Source organism: Capra hircus, unplaced genomic scaffold, assembly GCF_001704415.2.
Source record: "Capra hircus breed San Clemente unplaced genomic scaffold, ASM170441v1, whole genome shotgun sequence".
Taxonomy (NCBI): Eukaryota; Metazoa; Chordata; class Mammalia; order Artiodactyla; family Bovidae; genus Capra; species Capra hircus.
In genome coordinates, this window is record NW_017189519.1 from 312,929 (window position 1) to 339,497 (window position 26,569).

Here is a 26,569-nt window from a genome sequence, read left to right on the forward strand (position 1 = left end):
ACAGAGGAGCCTGGTGGGCTACAGTCCAAGGGGTCACAAAAAGTTGGACATGACTGAGCACACATGCACTCCTCAACCTGATAAAGGACATCTAAAAAATGTTATGCCCCAAATCATACTAAATGATGAAAGACAGAATTCTCCCCTCCCATTAACATCAGGATCAAGATAAGGATGCCCACTCGTAGCACTCCAATTCAACATCATGCCAGTAGTCTTACCCAGTGCAGTAAAACAACAAAAATAATAGAGATTGGAAAGGAAGAAATAATACTGTGTCTGTTTTCAAAGACGGAGAAGGCAATGGCACCCCACTCCAGCACTCTTGCCTGAAAAATCCCATGGACAGAGGAGCCTGGTAGGCTGCAGTCCATGGGGTCGCTGAGGGTCAGACATGACTGAGCGACTTCACTTTCACTTTTCACTTTCATGCATTGGAGAAGGAAATGGCAATCCACTCCAGTGTTCTTGCCTGGAGAATCCCAGGGACAGGGGAGCCTGGTGGGCTGCCGTCTATGGGGTCGCACAGAGTCGGACACAACTGCAGTGACTTAGCAGCAGTTTTCAAAGAATTATTATATGTGTAGAAAATCCCAAGGAATCAACAAAAAAGTTCCTAAAACTAATATATGATTAGCAAGGTTAGTTGCTAAAACTAATATATAATTAGCTAAGTTTAAGGATTGCAAGGTCAACACAAACATTTCTGCATAACAGCAGGGTAAAACTGGAAATCAAAAATTTTAAAATATATACTATTTACATGATCTCTTCCAAAACTGAAATACTTGAGTATAAATCTAATAATATATGTACAAAATCTATATGCTGAGAACTACAAAAGGCTGCAAAATCTATATGCTGAGAACTACAAAATGCTGATTAAAGAAACTAGAGATCTAAATATATAAAGACATACTGTATTCAAGGATTGAAAGGCTCAACATAGAAAAGATATCAATCCTCACCAAAATTATCAATAGATTCAATTCAATTCTAATCAAAACCACAGAAGGATATTTTGTAGAAAACAGTGAACTTACTCTAAAATGTATATGAAAGGGCAAAGAAAGAAAAACTAGAATAAATTTGAAACAGCAGAAGATGAAAGAATCACACTACCTTATTTTAAGGCTTACTATATAAAATTATAGACTTCCCTGCCTGGTGGGCTGCCGTCTCTGGGGTTGCACAGAGTCAGACACGACTGAAGCAACTTAGCAGCAGCAGCAGCTGTAGCTCAAACGATAAAGAATCTGCCTGTGATGCAGGAGACCAGGGTTCGATCCCTAGGTTGTGAAGTTCCTCTGGAGAAGGGAATGGCAATCCACTCCAGTATTCCTGCCTGGAGAATTCCATGGACAGAGAAGCCTGGCAGGCTATAGTCCATGGGGTTGCAAAGAGTTGGATACGACTGAGCGACTAACACACACACACACACACACACACACACACACACACACACACACGTATAAAATTATAGTAATCAAAACAATGCAATACTTGCCAAGAAAAGCCATATCAGTCAACAAAACAGAACAGTCCACAAATAGACCCACACTGATATTGTAATTTGATTTTTCATCAGAAGCTTTGCAGGCCAGAAAGCATGGGCTGATACATATTCAAAGTGCTAAATAGGAAAAAAAAAAAAAAAACCTGTCAACCATGAATCCTATATCCAACAATGTTATCCTTCAAAATAGGGAAATTAAGACATTTCCAGAAAAGCAAACACTGAAGGAGTTTGTTATGACTTGACCTACCCTGTAAGAAATGCTAAGGGAGTCCTGCAGACTGAAATGAAAGAACATATCAGACAGTAAATCAAAGCTGTATGAAGAAATAAATATCTTCATAGAGGAGAAGACATGGGCAATTATAAAAACTAGTATTAGTGTAACAACAGTTTGAAAGAATAATTTTATCTACATGATTTAAGAGAGTAATACATTTCTAAAAACACATTAGTCTAAAAGCTAGTGTTACTATTACTTTGGTTTATAATTCCACATTTTGCTTTCTATATAATTTAAGAGACTAATGCATGTAAAATGATTAAGTTTGGGGGCATATTTGTATACAGATATAATTTTGTGACATCTCTAACTTAAAGGGGTGGTGTTGAAACTGTAAAGGAGCAGAGTTTTTGTATATTATTGAAATTAAGCTAATACAAATTCAGTGCAAACAGTAATAAATTTAGGATGTTATATGCAATCTTCATAATAACTGCAAAGAAAATATTGGGTTCCCAAAAAAACTCATTCAGGTTTTTCTATAACGATTTAGGGAAAAACCCAAATTAACTTTTTGGCCAACCTAATAGTTTCAGAATACATGTAAGAGGAAACAAGTATTAAATTGTTATACTACCAAAAGAATCAGCTAAACACAAAAGAGGACAGTAACAAAAGAAATATGTGACAAAAGTTTATAAAGTATATAGAAAACAAAGAGCAACGTGACAGAACTCCCTGCTTATCAATATTAACTTTAAATGTAAATGGATTAAACTCTCCAACTGAAAGACAGAGATTGGTGGAATGGATTAAAAAATATGATCTAACTATATGCTGTCTACAAGAGATGTACTTTGAATCCAAAGACAGAAATAGGTTGAAAGTAAAAGGATAGAAAAAGATATTCCATGCAAATGGTAATGAGAGCAGGGGTGGCTATAATAAAATCAGACAAAAAAGCTATAAGAGTTTACAAGAGATGAAGAAGAATATTATTTACTAGTAAAAGTTTCAATACAGCAAGAAGACATGACAATTACAAACATTTATGTACCTGATAACAGACTATCAAAATATATGAAGCAAAAACTGACCAAACAGACGGAAGGAATAGACAGTTCTACAAAAGGAGTCGTAGACTTCAATACTCCACTCTCAACAGTCAGACAAAAGAAAAGCAAGAAATTCGAGGACTTGAACAACATAATACACCAACTAGACCTAACAAACATATACTTTATAACGAACACTTTGTTTTATAAAGTGTTTTATAACAAAACACTATTTTTCATAACAAACACTTTATTTTACTTGACAACAAAATTTCTATTCTTCTCAAGTGCATGTGGGTCATTTTCCAGGATAGACCATAGATCAGGTGGCAAACTATTTCAATAAATGTTAAAAGATAGATATTATACAAAATATCTTCCCTAACCATAACAGGATGAAGTTAGCAATCATTAACAGAAGTATAGGTGACCCTTGAACAACGAGGTGTGGAGTTAGGAGCACCAATACCCCATGCAATGAAAACCTGCGTATAACTCTATAGTTGGCCCTCTGGATCCAAAGTTCCATACCCATGGACCTAACCAACCACAAACTGTGTAGTATTATAGTATTTATTGAAAAAATCCGTGTATAAGTGGACCCATGAAGGACAAATCCATGTTACTGAAGAGCCAACTGTAAAATGGGAAAATTTACAAATTTGTAAAAATTAAATACATTCTTAAAAATCAACAGATCAAAGAAGAAATCACAAGGGAAAGTAGAAAATGAAATGCAGATCAAAATCAAAGTAAGAGACTATCTTACACCATTAGAATGGCTACTATGAAAAACAGAAAATAACAAATGTTGGCAAAGATATGGACAAATTGGAACTCTTACACACTGTTGGTGGGACTATAAAATGGTATAGCTGCTGTGTAAAAGAGTATGGCAGCTCTTCCAAAAATTAAAAATATAAATATTACGTGATCCAGCAATTTAAATTCTGGGCATATACCCAAAAGAATTGAACTCGGGGATTCTGTGGGATATTTGTATTCCCATGTTCATTGCAGCATTATTTACAATAGCTAAAACATGGAAGCAACCTAAGAAGTGTCCATCAACAAGTGAATGGATAAACAAAATGTGATATATACATACAAAGAAAGACCATTTTGTCTTAGAAATTCTGATACATGCTACAATGTGGATGAACCTTGAAGACATTATGCTAAGTGAAACAAGAACAAATTTTGTATGCTCCCACTTACATGAGGTATCTACCTAGAGTAGTCAAAATCGTAAAGACAGAAATGCTGGTTGCCAGGGACTGGGGACAGGAGGTATTGGAAATCACTGTTTAACAGGTCCAGAGTTTCAGTTTTTGCCAAATGAAAGAGTGCTGGAGATGGAGAGTGGTGGTGTTTGCACAACAACATGAATGTACTTAATGCCACTGAACTACACAGTTAAAAATGGTTAAGATGTTATATAAGTTAAAGTATATTTTATCATAATAAAAAAATGAAAAAAGACCTCAAAGAACTGTACACCAAAAAGCCAACCCTACTGTGGCATAATTAAATAAAATTCAAAAATATATAAGCAGCAAAACACTGAACTCTCCCAGCCTCAGCTTTTAAAACTACAGTGATTCAAGATTCTAAGCCTTTTAAACAATGCTTTTTCACTCTAGTTTTAACACTAAAATCTTCCAACATACAGAAAGGTATAAATATAATAAAAACCTCTATGTCCAGCATCTCATTTTAACAAATTTGAACATTACTGGTTTGGCTGAAGTCTCATGTAACCTTCCTGAATACCATCTCTTCCATTCCTTAACCAGATGGAGCCTTTATTCTGAAGGTGTTGGGAGTCATTCTGATGTTATATACATTGTGAAACTTGTACATATCCACAAGCGATACATGTTATTATTTTATGTTTAGTCATTAAATAAATGATTAATGATATACTCTGTGTGTCTGTGTATCCCCTTCTGCAAATTACATTTCATTCAACAGGGCTTCTTCTAATTATCTGTGCTGACACATGTAATCTGTTTTTCACTGCTGTAAATTATTCAATTATATGACTATATTAGAAGGAAGTTATACACTGTCATGTTGATGGAAGTCTGGATCTACTTTTTTCCCTTCAGCCAGGAACTATGTTGAGATTTGCTTTCTGTAATTTGTCTTCTAAAAACAACAGATATATTTCCATCACCGCAGAGCCTAGGGTCATTACACGCTGACCTTCTGTTTCCATAAGCCCTTGGTTTGACAGCGCATACATTCTGCCCACTGTGTGAGGCCCCACAGCACAGGCCTGTCACACAGCAGGGAATGCAGTTAGGATCTTACCTCTTTTAACGTGCTTAGCAGAAAGCATGACACAATCACTGAATCTAGGTGGAGGTCATACCCATCTTTGGCATACTGTTCACCATCCAATATGTTTGAAAATTTTCAGAATAAAAGTGTGAAAAAAACACAAGTAAAGGAAAACAAACAAGTACAACAGGAAGGCTTCGCTGGCTTGGCCTGTGGGCACAAAGATAACTTCCTGGTTGCAACTGGTGGTTTCCCACTTCCTTGCTCTGAACCAAATAGAGCCACACAACTGCAGAGGCTCCAAAACTTTTCTTCCTGTTAATTTCAGGAAGTTGGCCAAAGGCTCCATCTGTAAGGCACCTAATAAAAGGCGTTACTTATCTGAAGGCAGCTTTCATTCTGAAATTCTACTTATCTGTGTAAGTGCAATTTCCTTCCGTGGGATCCTAAGTCTAACAGTGAAGTAAGTACGCATATGGTAAAGCATCAGGACAAGGATAATTCCGTTATTATTAACATCTATTGACTACTTAGTCTATGTGAGGTTTCATGCTAAGAGATTAACATGGATCATCGCTCATCTAATTGTCACCGCCAAAGAAGTAGTTACTATTCATGGCCTTCTTTGACAAAGGAGGAAATAGATGCTAAGCCCTTAAGCCTTGCTCAGCAGGTTTAAGAAGTAGCAGAACCACATCTATAATATGAGAGCAATAAGCCATCTACTTCCATTGCTCTCTTCAAGATTTCATCAAATCACATCTATCCAAGAAACCAAATGTCAAATAACAGAGCATAAATACATATTATGTCCATTCAAACGATGAAATACTATGCAGTCATTAGAAATCATGTTTAGAAGAATATTTAGTAACATGGGAAAATAATCATGGCATATTAGCTTTTAATATGTTGCAAAGTAGCATGTATAGAATAATCTCAATTTTTTTCAAAAAAAGGCACATATACACAGAAGACTGGGAGGAAACTACACCAACACATTAATGGAGGAATTTCAGTTATTCTTATTTTCTGTAAGATTTGATGTTTTCCTTCTAGTGAGCATGGATTATTTTTATAATGAGACTGAAACATGTCTTCTTCATGTCTACTTACTTTTCTCTCATTTGTTTTTTTTTTTTTTTCTGCTGCACTATGCAGCATGCAGGATCTTAGTTCCCAGACCAGGGACTGAACCCTTGCACCCTGCAGTGGAAGCATGGAATCCTAACTACTGGACCATCAGGGAAGTCCCCCTACTTTTTCATTACCCACTGCACAGCCCCTACATAGCTTACCTAAACCTTATCTATTATGTTGTATGATTTTTCCCTCCTAGAATTACTTTGTCCAGTAATTAACAGAGTAGATTTTGAATTTGGCTTCCCAAAGGACTAGGTGAGCTAACAAAGTACAGAGAGGCCCCAAAATGATCAGTCCCCATTCCTCTGCTGAGAACTCTTTTCCATGCTTCCCCAGATGGGAAAAGTCATCTGTATCCCCAGTCTTGCTTTTACCAGGAAAGAGTATACACCCAAACACATGTTGAAAGCAGAACAGCCCAAGGAGGAAGAAAAAACAAAAAAATAAACAAAAGTAGTCCCTGCTCCAAAAACCTTCAGAGAGACTTTCAGGAGAGAATTTGGGGAAATGAAAACGCTAAATCAGAAATTATGGACCAAGACTGTAGAAGTCAAAGTCCCCAGGAGAGAACAAAACTGAGTATGTACACATGGAGAGAAAGGCTGCTTCTGCTGTGTACAGAAAGGAAGGAGAGCTGTGAATAATCTGAAAGCACCTTCTCTCTTCTGAGCATTAAGAGTATTAAGGAAGAATATGTATAGTCGCAAGGCAGCAACCTGGCAATGGCTCCCAGGACAGAAGACACCAGAGAAGCTTCTGCATCAGAAAGGAAATTGGGCTCCTTGAATTGCTGCTTATTTACTATGGATTTTCTAGGTTCCTGATCTCTTTCCCTCTGATATCAGCAGCATTCATATGTAGGATTTCCTCTCCCTTGTCCAGAACAGAGTCTTAAGAAAGCTGCTCAGGTCAGAGGCAGTTTCCCAAACACCCTTTTCAGAAATAAGTCCAAAGCTAGACCAGGTGAGATGCCAAAAGGCTGTTCCTTTGGGGGTTCTGAAGCAGCTGGTCTGTTGCACACTGGGAAAGGGGGTGCTGAGATAGATGGTGAAACCAGTCAGTTACAACAGGTTCAGCCTGAGCCAAGCTCAGAAACTCAGGACAGTCCTAGAGATAGGAGTCTCTCTGGGGAGAATCTTGCTGCTTAAAAATTGGAATGGGATCTAGAAAAACAGATGGTCACGAGGCTACTGAACTCTCATAATATCGTGTGCCACAAGGCCGACAGGGCATCAATCTTGCAATGCCAAGATCACATGTCAGGTTGTCCTAATTGCCCTTATGCACCCCCATGCTTCCCTCACCCATCTTGGCTCACATCCGGCCTACAGTCCTCTCTCCACCCAGCAATGCACCCCCCTGCTCTCTGTGGCACAGATGAAATTTCATCTCATCTCCTTTAAAAGCCTCTCCAGACTGAGTCAGCAGACACTCATGACCAAATAATTCTTCCTGCATCAAAGATCCACTACCCCCATGTGTACATGAAAACGAACAGATTGAAGGGGTTCAGTATTGGGGTTGCGGGTCCCCATAACCTATACTTTCTGAGGCACAGATGTAGGCCAGCTCTGGGCTATGTAATTTTCTCACCTGGGGTGGGGTAGGGGAAGAGCTCTCTGCCATTCCAAGTGCACAGATCAGTGACTCCTTCCACAAGTACTCCCACCCTCCCAAGTGCACAATCAGAAAACCAGGCACCTTAAACAGTGGGTGTTTGCAAGGCAGCTAAGCTACCTGGTAACAACCCAAAGCCAGTTAAGTTTCCTTTTCCTCCATCTATTCCTTCAAAACACCCCAACTCAGAGAGAGGAGCATCCCCAAAGGCTGCTTTCTCTAAGCAGAGCACTGTGTGTGCATGTGTGCCTGCTCAGTCGTGTCCAACTCTGCAACCCCATGAACTGCAGCCCACCAGGCTCCTCTGTCCATGGGATGCTCCAGGCAAGAATACTGGAAGGGGTTGCCATGCCCTCCTCCAGGGGATCTTCGTGACCTGGGGATCAAACCTGCATTGCCTGCATTGCAGGTGGATTCGTTACCAAGGGCTCCTAGCACCTTGGGAAACCAAGAATTCCATCCTTTTCTAAAAATAGTAGCCTGGGCACCAAACAGGAAGCTGAAAACTAAGAGGCTACCAGCACTCCAGCCCTCTATGGTGGCAGGATCCATGGAGACTGGGCAGGGGGAGGCAGCGCTTGACACCCAGTGATGATGACACCTTCCTTCCTTCAGCCTGGAGAACAGATTCCAACAGAGACCAGGAAGCTCTCAAACCACCCAGCGCTGCCCAAGGCTGCTCCTGGCCACATCTGCACCTATGGCACCAGCCCCACCACTCAGCTGCCATGGAGACCTCTTAGATTTCCTCCAGCGTCACCTTCAGATGGGATAGTTAGTGTTAGTTACTCAGTCATGTCTGACTCTTTGCGATCCCATGGACAGTAGCCTGCCAGGCTCTTCTGTCCATGGGCTGCTCCAGGCAAGATACTTGAGTGGGTAGCCATTTCCTTCTGCAGGGGATCTTCCTGAGCCAGGAATCGAACCTGGGTCTCCTGCATTGCAGGCAGATTCTTCACCATCTAAGTCACGAAGGAGGCTCTTTAGATGGGGAGGATCGTGTAAATGGATGTGGGTATGCTAACTCTGCTCCAAAAACAGCATTAGATGCACCTGCTTCCCCTGTGGAGATGGGAGGCCACACATGGCTGGACTTTAGGCTCTTTCTTTCCAGGTCTGGGAAAAGCTGAGGGGTGCCAGGGTGAGAGCTGGGGAGGAGGAGCCCGTCCACACCACCAAAGGAAATGTGGTCTGGGGTCCCCAGGGCAGCACTGTTTCCAGAGGCCAAGGGCCCTGGTCTCCAGCTGACGAGTAAATCCCAGTGGCAGATCCTGGTAAAGAGGCACCGTAGCAGCTGATTCAGACTAGTGGCTGCTTCTCTTTATCCAGGGAGCCTGTTGTGGTTAGTAACTGAAAACCCAGAATCTTCCAGCCTTGGGAAGAGAGCAGGTCATCTACAGGAAGCATGACCAGTCACAAAGAACAAAGGCCGGGCTGGCTTTTCAGTTGCATCTGATATGAACCCTTGTGACAGCTGCAGAGGTTCCCCAAGCCTCACCAGGACAAAAAATCCCTGCTCAGATCCTTATGCCGAAAAGTGTGACTGTCAGCTATGTATCTCTATTCCTAAAGAGCATGGGATGCTATGACGAGGATGAACTGTGAAGTTCCTGAACTCACCCCCCTCTAACTATGATATGCCTTTTAACTGCTACTCCAGAAATCTGTCTCACTGCCTTGAAGCTTCCAGCAAAGTCCCCCTCTTACTGTAGGCATGGAATTTCCTCTTTCTTCCCTCTTTCTGTATGGTAATTTTTAAAATTTATTTATTTTTGGCTGTGCTGGGTCTTTGTTGCTGCGTGGGGTTTTCTCTAGTTGTAGCGAGCAGGGGCTACTCATCATTGCATTGCACAGCCTTCTCAATGCAGGGGCGTCTTTTGTTGCAGAGCATAGGCTGAAGGGCATCAAGCTTCAGTAGTCGTGGCACTTGGGGTCAACAGTTGCTTTTCCCGGGCTCTAGAGCACAGGCTCAATAATTGTGACCAATGGGCTGAGTTGCTCCACAGCATGTGGGATCTTTCTAGATCAGGGATCAGACTCGAGTCTCCTGCATTGGTGGGAGGATTCTACCACTGAGCCACCAGGGAAGCCCCTATCTTAACCATTTTTAAGTATATAGTTTAGAGGTATTAAGTACCTTCACAGTGTTGCACAACCATCACCGTCACCCATCTCCAAAACTTTTTCAGCTGGTCCTCCTGTTTTTGAAAAGTTTGATTAGAACACCACCAAACTCATTTGCATACATACAGTACTGGTCTATGCTACTTTCACACTCCAGCAATACTTATGGAGTTAAAACAAAGATCAGATCAGATTATATACAACATCCAAAACACTTACTATCTGGCCCTTTACGGGAAAAGGTTGCTATCTCTGCTCTAAACCAAAGCATAAGGAATTCCCTGGTGGTCCAGTGGTTAGGACTCCACGTTTTCACGGCCAAGAGCATGGGTTTAATCCCTGGTCAGGGAACTAAAATTCCACAAGCTAGGCGGCATGGCCAAAATTAGAAAAAAAAAAAAAAAGTATTTACACACACACACATTGGATTTGTAGTTTAAAATAGTATTTGCTTAACTACCACTAACACAGCTTCTCCTAGCTCCCCACTAAAATACCTATCAAGATACAGAGAATGATAAAACTCCCCCAAATTACTTAAAACTTAGACTGATGGGCATCCTACTATGATTATCTGGGAGAAATCTCCATTAACATTAAAACTAATGCTGAAATGAGGAAAAAACAATCTGGAGCCAAGTCTTGCAGCAGAAATCTGAAACAAGACAGTAAAACATTGAGTGGTTATACCACAGTCAGCCTCACAGCTTAGCAATGGAGAGTTCATCTCACAGCTGGGGCAAAACCAGCCAGGCCTCCACTCCAGGGCTACCGTTTGCAAGGGAAATCAACAACTCCCCAAGCTGGTCTATATCCATTTGGAGACTCCTCCCATAAACCAAAAGGGCTGAAGTGATCGCTTTAGTGCCTTCGCACTGCATTCTGGAAATGGGAAACTTCACAAGTAAAACTCAGGTGCCAATGCATATGGGAGGCTGCAGTTCTTCATCCAGTTTATATGTTCAGAGTGTCAGAGAATCTAGTAAGCAGGAATACGCAATTCCATATGGGTCCAGCAAAACCCACCAGATGAAGCTGTTAGACACTGGAAACAGGCTGGAAGCTCAGTGCATCAACCTGGCCACCAGCAGTGGGGCTGAGAAGGGGTTCTAGCCAATACCAAAGAGAATATGAGGAGAGTCAAATGAAATCCACATAATCTATGTCTTTAACAAAGCCTAAATCAATCTTCCTTCAAATATGCATCAATATACACTATAGACTGCAGGCTTCCTATGAAAACCTCTAGCAGCAGAAGGGAAATGTATAGCATTCTGAAGAGTTTGAGGAACCACAAAAGCCTTCATTTAGTGTCGGAACCAGAAGAAATATTTTAGAAAATTGCATCCTCAAGAGAATACAAGAAAACATGAATTCTATGAAATAGGTATAGAAAGCCATTGGAATAAAACATATCAAGAAAGAAAGATAACAAAACTGGACTGAAGAGAGAGTTTAGCAAACCAAGGAAGAATTACAAAACATATTGTAGCAGCAGAATTAAACTTCACATTGGAGATGGCAAAGAGCAAAATCTATCAATTCATAGTATGGAGGCCAAATCTGAACCTCTCCCAAGTATGCAGAGGAAATGGAAAGCTGACCACAGAAATGTGACAAATTATTAGAAAATCTATTAATGTAACAGATGAAATGGGGAGATCAAAGGAGAAAACCCAAATGAACCTCTCAATAGATTCTCAAAAACCATTAGCCAAATTCAACAACCATTCCTGATTTTATAGTGGGGGGGTGATAGTGATTTTAAAATATGATAATTCTTTAACATTATAAAGGATGTTTTATTTTAACCAATAATCAACATCAGAATTAAACGTGAAAACACTAGGAACATTTCCATTAAAATCAGAAATAAGGCAAGAATTCCTGCCAATACTACTATCATTTAACACTGTCCAGGAAGTTCTAGCTAAAACAATCAGGCTTGAAAAAAGTTTTGCTCTTTAAAAGAAGACCAAGTTATCATACCAGAGTTGATACTTTTAATTTCCAAAGTAATCAAAGTGAAGTAATTGAAAAACTACTAGAAGAGTTAAGCATGGTGGTCAAATACAAAATAAACATATAAAATCAAAATCTTTCCTATGTACCAGTAATAATCAGTTTGAACATAGAATAAATCATATCACAAACTATAAACTCTCCAGAAATTACATTAATAAGAAATCTGTGGGATATACAATCTGCACACACTTCTAAAGAACATACAAGAAAACTTGAATAAATTAAGAAATCTACCTTGTCTTTTCTTAGATAGACTAATTATGGTAAGGACATTAATGAAATTTTATATTTAAAGTAATTCCAATCACAAGAACAGGATTTGGGGAAAGAGTCTGACAAAAACTTTTTTCCTTTTTTTTTCTTTTACTTTATTTTACTTTACAACACTGTATTGGTTTTGCCATAACATCAACATGAATCCGCCACAGGTGGGAACTCATGACAAAAACATTTTAAGTTCATCTGGAAGGGGAAAAAATGGTTCAGATGAGCTATGAAAAAAGTGTGAGTAAAGTAACAGTCTGGGAAGAATGGTGAAGAGAAATCTGGCCTGCGAACTGTTGCAAATACAAGAGTCTGAAATTGGTGGTGAACCCAACAGAGACACTGATGGAATGGTATAACAAGCCATCCGAATAAACCTCAGTGTCAGGGAGGAAGAAATTTTCCTCTGGCCTTCTGGGTTCTTCTGGCTAGTCTAAGAATTCAATTGACATGAGACCAATTAACAGGAGAAAATCATAAAAAAGTTTAATGACATGTATACAAGGAAGAGACCCAGGAGAACTGAGGAACTTGCCAAAATAGCTGAAACCCTCAGCGTAAATACCATCTTAGAGAACAGATATGTGAACACAGCAAGGGAAGGAGAGGGTGGGAATGAACTGAGAGAGTAGCATTAACATATACACACTACCATGTATAAAACAGATAGCTAGTGCTGTAAAACACAAGACGATCAGCTTGGTGCTCTGTGATGACCTAGAGGAGTGAGATGGGGAGCAGGGTAGAAGGCTCAAGAGGGAGGGATATATGTGTATTTATAGGTGATTCATTTCATTGCACTGCACAAATACAACTTTGCAAAACAATTATCCTCCAATTAAAAAAAAAATCCTATGACAAACCGTAATGGAAAAGAATATTAAAAAAGAATGTGTGTGTATATATAACCAAATCACTTTGCTGTACAATAGGAATTAACATTTTAAATCAACCATATTTCAATAAAAATAAATAAAGACAAAACAGGATGATAGAGGTAGGGGTTTGGGACTTAAAAGGGGAGAAAGGCAAGTCAAATGGAGATGGGAAAACAAATGTTTGGTAAACAAATGTTTGCTGGGCCATGAAGAGAATGAGACTCAGAAAACTCAGTTTCCCCCACCACACCTAGCTCATGCTCTGTAGATTATCTCTGGTGAGAGCACTATGTCAAAAATAAGCCCTTTATTGTACTTTAGGCAACTAAGAAGGAGGTAAAAAGGAAGACTTTCTGAGTCTTCTGTTAATCTTAAAACTAAGAACATATGTAAATTAATCCTCATGCCAAAGTGACGGGGTGGCAAATTTTGCTCCCCTATGCTGGCATATATAAGAATTTATGTATGATAAAAACGTAACAGCAGTAACATAGGGAAATAGTTAATCAACAAACAGTGCTCAAATAAATGACAATTTGGGCAAAAATATTCTACATCCCTACCTCATACTACGTACAAAATGAATTTTAGATGAACTGACAGCTAAAATATTTGAAAACAGATTAAAAAGCTAGATTGTCTACCTGATCTTAGAATGGTAAATCTCTTCAAGCATAAAAGCACTGGTAAAAATAACCACGGTCTGAAGGTGGTGCAGAAACCAATCAATGTAACCAATAAAAATGTAGAATATACATCAAAAGCATTGTCAACAAATTAGAAGGCAGTCTGGGAAAAACATTTACTGCAAAGGTGATAAAGGGTTAATACTCTTTATATATGGACAACTCATGCAGATCCACAAGAGGAGAAATAATTTTATATAAAAACAAAACAACAAAAAAGTAACATTTCACAAATTAAAATAAATAGTGTGTAATAAGCATAGTATGCATCTGTTGGGAATTTTCTATAATGTAATTTGAAGCAGAAAATAAAAACGAGGAAAGGGTCACAAAGAAAAAGAAAAGCTACCAGAGGAGCTGGGGAGTACCTGCTCTCTTTCCTTTTTTTGGGTGGCAAAAGAGAATCTAATTCATTAAGAACCCAAAAGGCAGGCTGATTCATATTCTATGCAACAGGGTATTTTCCCTAAAGGTAACTGCAAAAGGTACATTTTTTGAAGTCAGTAGCAGGAGAGAAAGCACAGAATGGCCTCTAAGGATATAATACTCAAACTTGAGTGGGAGAAAGACTTCTGTGGCTTGGATGTTGAAGATGGTAGATAGCTCTTTAGATGAGAATCACTCAAAACAGCCAAATGAATAAAAAGAAAATGGCTCAGACTCAGAGACATAGACCAACACTGCCTGTACAGACTCAATACAACATGCATCCACAGCATGGAAGAGCTGGGAACGGGATGGGGGATAAGGGGCCAAATGCCGCCAGGCTGGCATTCTAGGACATGGACATCAACCATGCCCAAGGTTGCTGCAGTGGAGGCTCCATGTTCGAGGCACATGTTTTTCCCTTGGGCAGCCAGTTACAGCAGCTGACTAAGCAGGTCACATGTCAACTGTGGGGCATATAAAGGGAGCACTCTGGGACCCAGCCAGAACACTGGGGAACCATCATTCCCTCTTGTCAAGTGCAGCGTGGGAACCCTGTGGAGAGTTCTGCCCCTTTCCCACCCTAAAGAGAATTGCCAGCCCCTGCGCAGCACAGTGTTTGCAGCCTGCTGGGTACACCATACCCCTTTCCTGCAGTGACTGGGCATGCCTCCATGAAGAGCATGCCAGCCCCTGCTTCGCTGGGAAGCAAACAAACTCATGTGTGGCTGACACAGCAAAGGGCCGCTAGAAAAAACAAGAGATGGGTAGGTAGCACTAGTCAATGCACCCACAGCAGGGCCTGTCTGTGTACACTGAAATTTATGAAATTTTAAATCAGATGTTATCATGGTTGTTAACCCTTTCTTTCAATAGTACCAGAAGAACAGAAAATACTCTCTTAAGCAACATAAGGCAGTGATTAGGAGCACTGGTCCTGCAGTCAGAGAGATACTGGATCAAATCCCACCTACACCACTTACAAGCCACTTAAATCACATAAACTTTCAGAGCCTGTTGTCTTGATCTGAGGGTACCATTTGTACCTCTTACATAGGTGTGTTGGGAGGACTAAATGAGATATCCATGTTAAATATTCCCCACCTTGACTACACACAATAAACCCGATTAAAAGCATTAGCAGGAAGAGGAAGAAAGGGAATCCTGACTCTGCCACTATGTAATCTTCAGTTCAGTCGCTCAGTTGTGTCCTACTCTTTGTGACCCCATGAACTGCAGCTCGCCAGGCCTCCCTGTCCATCACCAACTCCCAGAGCTTACTCAAACTCATATGTCCATTGAGCCGGTAATGCCATCCAACTGTCTCATCCTCTGTCGTCCCCTTCTCCCCCTGCCTTCAATCTTTCCCAGCATCAGGGTCTTTTCCAATAAGTCAGTTCTTCGCATCAGGTGGCCAAATTATTGGAGTTTCAGCTTCAGCATCATCAGTCCTTCCAATGAACATTCAGGACTGATTTCCTTTAGGATGGACTGGTTGGATCTCCTTGCAGTCCAAGGGACTCTCACGAGTCTTCTCCAACATCACAGTTTAAAAGCATGTAATCTTAGCCAAGTTATCTAAAGTCTCTTGGCCCCAACTGCTTTAATTTGTCATGCATATAAAATATACTCCCTATCTCATGACATTAGTTGGAGGATTAGATAAGATCCTTTAAGACAAAGTCCTTTAAAAACAGTAAACAGAGCTGTACTATTAGAGTTATCTACTTTCTAAAACAATGATTTTCAACCTCACACTGCACATAGTATTTTCACAGTGGAATAATAAGTACCCATGAAAAATTATGTGTATGGTTAAAAACTTGGATGAATCTCCAAGGAATTATGCTAAATTAAAAAAAAAAAAGCTAATCCCAAAGGTAACATACTGTATGATTACATTTATATCAACATTTTTGAAATGACAAATTTAAAGACATGGAGAACAGATGAGTTGCCAGGGATCAGAGAAAACATGCAAGTGGGAGGGAACGAATTTGGCTTTAAAAGAACAGGAGGGATCCTCATGGTGATGAAACTATTCTTTGTATTGACTGTATGTTTGTGATATCATAGCACAGTTTTGCAATAGGTTACAACTGGAGGAAACTAATTAAAGGGTATATGGGATCTCTCTGTATTTTTCTTATAACTTCTACATCATAATGATGTTTGTTATATTTTATTTTACATATCTTCTCAAAATATAAAATTTAATTTAAAAATGATGTGAGCAATGTGAGTACATGATAATAGGGGAAAACCTGTGATATCATCAAGTGAAAAAAAGCAGAATAAAAACTATGATTAAAGAAGACCAAAAGTAAAGAAATAAGCATGAATCTTGAGAGATTAGGCAAAAAATAGGAAAAGAAAATAAATATAAAAAGTTGAAAATTAAGTAAATATATATATGAAAAGTGAAAGTGAAAGTCACTCTCTCGTGTCCAACTCTTTGTGACCCTATACAAAGTCCATGGAATTCTCCAGGCCAGAATACTGGACAGGGTAGCCTTTCCCTTCTCCAGACATCTTCCCAACCCAGGAATCAAACCCAGGTCTCCCGCATTGCAGGCAGATTCTTTACCAGCTGAGCCACAGGGGAAGTCCCCCTCCCCAAAAATAAAATCAAAATAAGGTAAAAGGGATAAATATATCCAAAACCAGGTTCTATAAAGCCGCCAAAAATAGATAAAAGTGCTTACTAAACTGACTAATATATAAAATGAGACAGAACACAGAGTCAGAAAAGACTAAGCCCAAGAAAGAAAAATATGACTACAATGAGGAGAAAGGCTTCTTTAAGTATAAAACTATATGCTCAACTAAATTCATGGCAATATTTTTGAAAACTTAGAATAGATAACTCCTCAGTTCAGTTCAGTTCAGTTCAGTCACTCAGTCGTGTCTGACTCTTTGCGACTCCATGAGTCGCAGCACGCCAGGCCTCCCTGTCCATCACCAACTCCCGGCATTCACTCAGACTCATGTTGATCAAGTCGGTGATGCCATCCAGCCATCTCATCCTCTGGCGTCCCCCTTCTCCTCCTGCCCCCAATCCCTCCCAGCATCAGAGTCTTTTCCAATGAGTCACTCTTCGCATGAGGTGGCCAAAGTACTGGAGTTTCAGCTTTAGCATCAGTCCCTCCAAAGAACACCCAGGGCTGATGTCCTTTAGAATGGACTGGTTGGATCTCCTTGCAGCCTATGGGACTCTCAAGAGTCTTCTCCAACACCACAGTTCAAAAGCATCAATTCTTCTGCACTCAGCCTTCTTCACAGTCCAACTTTCACATCCATGCATGACCAATGGAAAAACCACAGCCTTGACTAGACAGACCTTTGTTGGCAAAGTAATGTCTCTGCTTTTCAATATGCTGTCTAGATTAGTCATAACTTTTCTTCCAAGGAGTAAGCGTCTTTTAATTTCATGGCTGCCGTCACCATCTGCAGTGATTCTGGACCATACAAATGATCAAAATGTACCCCAAATGATTTGAATATATGATTTACCATATAAAACACTGGAAAGGTGATTAAGGGTCTACCAATTGAAAAAGGTACTGAGACTTCATATTTGGGCTTTACAGTTGAGTTTTATCTGATCTCAAAAAACAAACAAACAAAAAAAAAACTACATAATTTCTAAGGGTAGTTAAAGTATTCCAGGCCAGAGAAAAGAAGAAAATTCTGCAGTTCATTTTATGTAACCTACATAATTTTAATCCTTATACCTGAAGAAAAGAATCCAATAAAAAATGACTCCAATCTCACTTATGAATACTGAGGCCAGGCTCTAATGGCATTAAAACATGTATACTATCAGATAAGAAATGAATCACCAGTCTATGTTCAATACAGGATACAGGATGCTTGGGGCTGGTGCACAGGGGTGATTCAGAGAGATGATATGGGGTGGGAGGTGGGAGGGGGGTTCAGGATTGGGAACTCATGTACACCCGTGGCTGATTCATGTCAATGTATGGCAAAACCAATACAGTATTGTAAAGCAAAATAAAGTAAAAATAAAAATTAAAAAAAAAAGATTGACATAGAATCCAGCAATGAATCAAAATAGTAATATATTATTTCAGTAATGTAAGAGTTGTTCAAAACCAGATATCTAATTACATAATTCACTATATCAAAAACTTAAAAAAGATCAGAAATCATTGAAAAAGCATTTGACAAAACACAAAAACGTTCCCTTTTAAAATATTGCAAAGTAAATGTGGAAACTACTTAAAAATACCAACAGCAAATATGGAAAAACACAGAAAACATTTCTATTTAAAACTGGTTATAGACAAAGTGGCCCACCAGCATCGTTTTTATTTAATGCCGTCTTTGAGTTTCTAGCAAAAAATAGAAGAAAATTAAATAATTAGAATAACCATTGGAAAGAAAAGATAAACTATCCATTCCAGTATTCTTGCCTGTAAAATTCTATGGACAGAGGAGCCTGGTGGGCTACAGTCCATGGAGTCACAGAGTCCGACATGACTGAGCACAAACACACAAGGGCCCACCCTAAATCCAGGGTGATCTCATCTCAAATTCCACAATTACATGTGCAAAGATAGTTCTTCCAAACAAGGTCACCTTTGCAGGTTCTGGGGTTACAACTTGGGCATAACTTTGGGGGCCACTATTAAATCTGCTGCAATCTGATAAGAAAAAAAAAGATAAAACTAAAATAAAAGTTACTGGAGCTAACAAGACAATTTGGTAAAATAGCTAGATATGAAAAGTATTTTTTTAATTAATAAACTTTTTCTATTTTAGCAAGAGGCATTTAGGAATGGAAAGGAGGACAATATTGCACTCCTAATGAACAAAAAAGCTCTTAATTCTTTAGAATAAATGTATCAAGAATGCTATAAAATAAGATCTGAACAGGAGGAAAGAAATAACCATTTCTTAGACAAAAAGAGCTATGTATTTAAAAAGTGATTTGTACAAAATTGAAATATAAATTTAATGCAGTTCTAATTAGAATCACAATAGGATGGGGTTGGGGGACTGATTAAATGATATTAAAATGTATATAAAGAAAAAATGCCAATGAATAGCCAAGATAAATATTTTTAAGCTAATTTAATCTAATCAACATGACTAAGGTAAATAAGACACAGATAAAACAAGAGAATTCATAAATGGAGCCTTGTATATAAAAGGTTCAATGACAAAGATAGTAGTTTAATTTACAAGGGAAAGTAGGAATTACTTAACATATTATGCTACTACCACTGGTTATCCATCTTTGAGAAAACAGTCTCAACAAAGACTGGGAACCCAGAAGCTATAAAAAACATTATCATATTTGGATATGAAAAAAAGTATGTAGAAAAAATTATGTGGCAAAATATACAATCAGTAAAATCATATAAAGATTTGGGAAATATGTCTATAATAAAGATGGTAGCCTGAGGGCCAATATCCAAAATATACAAAGAGGCCTTACAAGTTAAAAAAATATATAAACAACCCCTAGGAAATGGGTAGGTAATATGAGCAGACAATTCAAAGAGCAAATCCAACTGGACAAAAAATGAGAGAATACTGAAATGCATTATTAGCCAAGGAAATACATTCATTAAGTTGTCAAAATTATAAAAGAATCATAAAACCTGATGCTGATAGGGATGTGAAAAAAAGAATAATCTCATATATTACATACAAAGAGAAAAAGTGAATTATAACAGCCTGTTTTTACAAATTGATATGGTAACAAATATTCATTTACAAATAAACATTTGTGTGTGTGTATACATGTGTATAAATTGAAAGCACTAGTATATAAGGGCATAAGCACAATGATGTTTAAATTCAGCATGGACTGTAGTGGCCAAAATCTGGAAAGAATGTATATGTTCATTAATAGGGAAATGGCTAAATAAATTGTGCATCCACAAAATATTTTCTAGCCTTTTAAAAGACAAAGCGCTATACCAAGAGGTTTCATGGATTTTCATGGGATATTGTTGAGTGAAAATAAGCAGGATGTATATATAGGATTCTGTTTTTGTAAAACAATGAATAAAAACAACAAAACATTTCAAAACCCGTGTGTGTGTGTGTGTGTGTGTGTGTGTGTGTGTATACACCTACAAGCATGAATAAAAATATAGAAGAAAACATACTGGTTTGGTAATATACAGAGACAATGTGCAAAGACAGGGCAAAGGCCAAACCAAACGAGGAAAACGAGGGGCAGGGGAAGACTACTAAAACAAACAAATCCAGCAATTATATGTATGTATTTTATATGTACAAACACATATAAATTGAATTAAGTTTAGAAAGGATACAGCAAAAAAGAAAACAAAACAAAAACCAAAATATGGTCTCTGCTTGTTTAAAAACAAGGAGGGCAGTAACAAAAATAATTTCTTGGTAGGATTAGTAATGGTGTTTATTTTCTTTTTGTGTGTGTTTTTGCATTTTCTATAATGAAAATTACAACTCCCATAATAATGAAATAAAAACCAATAAATGTTACTTTTAAAACATTTCACTGAAAGACTGAGCCCATTTTGGGAAATCAAGGGAAGGAAACAGGGTTAAATACCCCTTTCTCCTTAGGAGTTGTCCAAGTAAGAGACTTACGAAATCAGGACCCATTACCCCTCATCCAGCAGAAAGTTATTCACCTAAGGCAAGAGACTAAGTGGCTATTCCAAGGAGCTATTTGAAGCAACAAATGGGGTATATTTTCCCCTACCTCACACTTTAATGACTTAGTAAATCAGAAAGTCATTTATGCCACTCTCAATTATCCAAGGATCTGCTGGGCTCTCTACTTTTTGCCCCCTCCCTCTGGTATGGGGCCATTTCCCTGCTCAGAAACAGCTCCAAAATGGGGGCTGGGGAAGGGGGAAAGAGATGAAATTCATTGGGTCGATTTAGCGTCTCATTAGCAACTCTAATAAAAGGTTTGATAAGCGAAATGGTCACAACTCCTGGTTTACATGAGGCTTCCAGGACTCTTGAGAATTTCATTTAAGAAAACTTGCCTTCAGACAAACACGATTTGCCTGCAATACACTTTAATAGATTTGGATGCTTGTTATTTTAAAGAAAGTCAGGACTTGTAATAAGGTGATATTTTTCTCTCCTCACTTTAATTTGCACTTTAACAACAACAAGAGCAATAAAAGACAAAAACACAAGAACACAGGCCTTCAAAGTATCCTCAGTGGAACAAGAGAACCACAGTACAAAGATCTGTGAGTAGAGGAGGGCTGTCTGGCCCCCAGCAGGCTCTCAAGAGAAACTTTAGGAGGGTGGCAACCTTCCAAGGGAGCATGTCTTGGCCATAGACCACCACCACAAGGAATCGCTAAAAGGGATCTGCCAGAGCTTACCGAAAGCACAAAGGCCAAATCTCTACATATAACATCTCCCTGTTTCACTGGACCCTTGAAGACATTTGTCTCTTGGGAAGCCCAGACACACAGCATCGCAGGTTCAATGTGCTCACAATGTGTTCACCATCCTTTTTTACCAAGCAGACAAAGCAATTCAGCAACAGCAACAGAAAAACAATTTGCCCTTACTTGAAGATGACGATTGCTCCCGGACATGGAGGGCAGGCCAGGAGAAAGATCTGCAATGGAAAAAAAATTAAGTATGGTTATCACAAGAAATGCTGGACACAGTGAGACAGTGTTACTTTAATAATGCTAATTCTAATGCTACTAATAATAAAATAACCAAACTCTTGCACAGAAAAAAATATATATAACATAAAAAAACTTTAAAAGACAAGCAAGTGGTTTTCTAAACATGTTTGTGTTTGTACATGCATCTATGTGTGCCTGTCCTGGCTGTGTGTGTGATGGGGAAGGTGGGGGAAAGGGGAAAGAGATGGATGGAGAGTGGAAGTAGTAACTGTTGGGAGGGTAGGAGATGGGGAGAGCTTTTCCTTAAGCCATTTCAGCCTCACTTCCTTTTAACCTCTAGAACACTCAATTTTTCAATACTTCAACTTCGGTATAATACAAGTAGCCAGGATAAGAAGTTTTTAAACCAGGACAAGTAAAAATGGATTCTGGGCATAGGATAAGCACACAAATACCCTCCGATTTGCCTCCCATGGGGGAAGGTGGGTTAATCAATGATTAACTTTGCCAGATTTAGCAAACAAAAACACAGGATACCAAGTTAAATTTGAATTTCAGATAAACAATGAACAATGTTTTAGTATCAGTATATCCTGGAACATGGAACATACGTATGCTAAAACGTTATTCATTATCAAAATTCAAGGTTAACTGGACAGCTTGTATTTTTCATCTGGCAATCCTATTGACTTTGCCACCCCCAGGCTCTTAATTTCCCTTTGATTTTGAAGGGGAGCTGAATTTGCTACCCCATAGTTTGTTTGTTTGGCACAAGGATTATTTTAGGCTGATTGTTTTTAAGAAACAACAGACATTGGAAAAGCTCTGACAACTGTGTAGAAGTTACCTTTCTGTACAATATATTTACATTTATATGGAAAATCTCCATTTGTTCAGGTGTCTCCCTCTAGGAAAAGGTAACTCTAAATCTTTATACTCTCTCAAGGGGGAAGGCAAGGACCTAAATCTGTGTAACAACCTTACCCTTGTTTACTGCACTCTTCCTGGTCACCTCCAGGAACTGGCCTTCTCCTCCACCCCTACCTCTCAACCACTACCCAACATGTTTATCTTTAGCTAGAGATGGTATTTAAGGTGGTAGCTTAGGCCATTTCAGGGAGTTCATTTTCTTGGGTCTCCCCCATGTATATAGGAGGTATACATATTATTAAACTTTCGTTGTTTTATTATTTTATTATTAGCTTCCTGTTAATCTTACTGTGGGGGGGGGGGTGTGTCTCAGCCAGGAACCTAGAAAAGTAGATGGAAAATTATTTTTCTTCCCCCACATTTGATTGGTTTGTTTCAAAGCCTGACTAGTTGGTTCCTCTTCTATTCTCCCTGCTCAAACCAAACAAAAAGAACCTGACCCTTCTAAGAGACCATCAGTTCCATGCTCCTTGGTTTGAACTAGCCTTAGAAACCCACAGCAGTGGCAGTTTGACTGCACCAAGTCAAACCTTGTTTGACTTTGCTCAAGGGGGACAAAGAAAGCCCTGCAGAGCAGTTGTACAATGTGCAAATTCCTGGGCTCCCCCCATGAGGAATGCTGATTCCGTAAGTCAGGGGTTCCAGGAATCTGTGCATTTTAACAAAAGCCCTAGGAGATTCAACTATTCTAAGCAGCCAAGTGTACTCAAGGTTTGATCAAAGACATTCAGCAGGACAAAAGATTGACCAAAGAATGAAACTCATGTTTATGGAGTTACTTCACCTACGGCGACATAATGGTGCAGATTTACAAAATCACTGCTATGTGTTCCTCTCTTGTGGTGAGCATTTATGAATAGACATTATTGGCATTATGGGCCGGTTTGGCTTTGTCCCGGGTAACTTCTTTATATTCTGTTCTTCAGTTCTCTCAGAATCTACATTTAAAAGGAAAGGGTACTCTAAGGAAAATCACTCTAAGTATAGATACCTGAATCCCTGCAGATTAAGAGAAAGAATGGGGAAGAAAGGATCCTGAAAGGAACACAGCCGGGAGTCCATCACTCACACAATACCTCACCAGAGAACCCACCAAGAAAAAATCCATTGAGAATGTTACTTTCCCCTGTAGATCAATTTGATTAAAAGTGCAAAGCCAATGATAATTACAGGTCCACAATCCTTTATTTGCAATCGCCAAATCCAAAAAGGTCTAAGAAACAGAACGTGGGGTTTGGTTTAAAAAAAAAAATAAAACTAATTTGGTAGCAGACGTGACATGATCTGAGCTGAGGCTCTTTATAGACTGTCTTTATTCCATTTATGGTGAGTATTCATATGTTTTCCACAATAAGAATGTACTTTGATTACAGGGTGCTGTCCCAGATCCCATTGGCAGTGTCTGTAAAACACTCCACACTCTCAGTATTGCCTTTTAAAATCCAAAGTATTCAAGACTTCTGAAATACATCTGACCTTCATGGTTTGGGATAAGGACTGTCAACTTGGAATTTCAATCACCCAAACATGAACTTAACCCCACTTCCCCACCCTACCCGTCAGAACAGTACGAGAGAGAAAGAAACCAAGCTGGTATTCTTTACCACTGACCTGGAAGCAAAGTTACTCACCTTAGGCAAGGGACCAAGTTGGAGGCTGTACATAGTTACCCAGCATCAGGCCATCAAAGGCTACACTCAGAAGCTACAGTATACAGAAAGCAGACAGGGGCCCCCAAGCACCTTGGAAAGAATACTTCTGGAGTCACCTAAGAGTCATGCTAGCAATCTTTCTGAGCTTCTGGAATACCCTAGATACTTCCAACACACTAAAACAGAGAAGCAAAAATGCAACACGCCCCCCCCCCCGACCCCACTTTTCTATACACACATCCGAGGAGATAAGCAGATTCTTGGGGGAGGGAGGGGCAATTTCCCTGTAACTGCCCCATTTGGCTGGTTCAGATCCCCGATGTCCCTATACGGGGAAGCCCAGAAACCTCCTGAAGAAAGCAAGCCTCCAGTCCCAACTTAATCATGGATCTGATTTCTTTCGAGGCAGCCCATCTAGTCTTGACTCTTAAGTGAGTTTTCCAATAGTCACTTGCCTGTGGTCATGTCATTTCCAACCAACACACTGGCTTTCCTCATCTTGCCTATCTATCCCCAACACCAGGATAGAGGGTATCTTTTCCAAGCAACTTTTAAAATCAGATACATGGAGAACATCAAAAAAGCAGGCTTGAAAAAGGACCCCGACCCCATTCTATTTCTTTTCCAGTAAACTTACGGTCTCCTCTGGCAACTTCCTAGATTTATGGCACTAAACCTCTCTGCTTTGCCATGCTGGAGCCACATCCATAATCACCGTCAACCAAAGATCAGAGTGAAGATTTTAATTCAGAGGCCCAAAGGCCCCCAGCATTGGCCCAAATATCGCTGCTCTCTTCTTTGGTTGGCTGCCAATGGCCTCCAAAATTTGTTGGCATGTGTTTTAGCCTAGCAGACGGAAAGCTAAACTAACCCTTCAGCTGCAAATAAAGTGGGAAGAGAGGACACTTGGAAGCGCAAACAAAGAGGGCAGGAAGATGAGAAGGCATCTGAGTACATCCCAGCACCGCCGCGGCACTTTGTCTTCTTGCTGCCATCTGCCCGGATAGGCATCTGAAGAAAAGAGCAGGGAGCATAACAGAGAAATGCTACTATGCCCTTCCATTGACCCACTGTCTGGGAGGCAAGCAGGGTTTTGTTATGAAATCCCACTTTACAGATGGAGAAACCCAGGGGGAAGGTTCTGATGAGGTTTCTGGCAAGAACCCAGGTCCCGTAATAAACTCGCAACACTTTTCACCTCACACCTGACATGGTCCCAGCTTCATGGGGGATTCTCTTCTTTAGACTCTCGCCCTGTCCCTCAACTCCCACAGCACACATGGAGTCACCTCAGGGTCGTCACATCTGTACCACAACACAGCTCCTCCAATCTCCTCCTTACAACCTGAGACATCTCAAAACACAGACCTGTCTGGGCAGCAAATTATATTTACCCAGATGGGTTTCAGGGTTTCAGAGTCCAGCATTCCCTAAAGACAGGCTCACGTTACATCCAACCAGCTTCATTCTCCTATCTACTGGGTGCTGGCGATTCTCAAATCCTTACAGAACTGAAGTCTTTTGGGGCTGGTTTTTCCTGGAAAAACCTGCAGGTTCCATTCAAAAACCTCACTCTCTCAGCTTCTTCAGGAGACAGTGACTCTCTGTTATCTTGCCCAGAAACTCGAAAATTTCGTTTTTTCCTAAGCACATAATCTAGGTACCAGCAGCTGTACCAGTTGATCCTCTACCGCGGAGACACTCTGGCTCCAGGTTCCCACCTTCCCCACCCAAGCTCTCAGCATCATTTGTCCCATTTCCTGTTCTTGTTTCTGTTCCATGGTCATATTAGCCCCAAGTTCACTGGCATCAATACCCTGTTCCCTGTCGAATTCTGCTCAACCCCAATATCACATTCATTAACCCCTCATGGTCATAACACTGAAAGAAGGTAATTTTTGTTCATAGGAAGAAGTGTTAGTACTATGAGAAATGTAGGCGGGAAGAATGGCCAGTCACCAAGACCATCCTAAGTGAGGGGCTAGCCAGGTTAAGCAGTGGAAGGATGAGAAAACTAAATCAGAGGGAAAGAGAGTGAGAGAGGGGCAGGAGAGTGGCATTTGGCTTGCAACACAATCTTCCGAGGCCGAGCTCCAGTTCTCTTGGCTCCACCACCTAG

At 39.7% G+C, this 26,569-nt stretch overlaps 1 protein-coding gene across 8 annotated transcripts in view; it reads right to left on the minus strand.

The window, feature by feature from the left end:
• The window catches only part of TMEM164 (transmembrane protein 164), a 180,824-nt gene that overhangs the window by 87,975 nt on the left and 66,280 nt on the right, over positions 1 to 26,569 (minus strand). For 7 of the 8 annotated variants that reach the window (XM_018044336.1, XM_018044331.1, XM_018044332.1 and 4 more), the window contains one exon: positions 21,803 to 21,852. Coding sequence is in view for 6 of the 8 variants with exons in the window: in XM_018044331.1 (XP_017899820.1) it covers positions 21,803 to 21,852 (50 nt within the window). In the remaining 2 variants the exon portion in view is untranslated. Of the gene's footprint in view, positions 1 to 21,802; positions 21,853 to 24,429; positions 24,592 to 26,569 lie in introns of those variants that run through there. The other variant, XM_013976203.2, reaches the window with a different exon arrangement.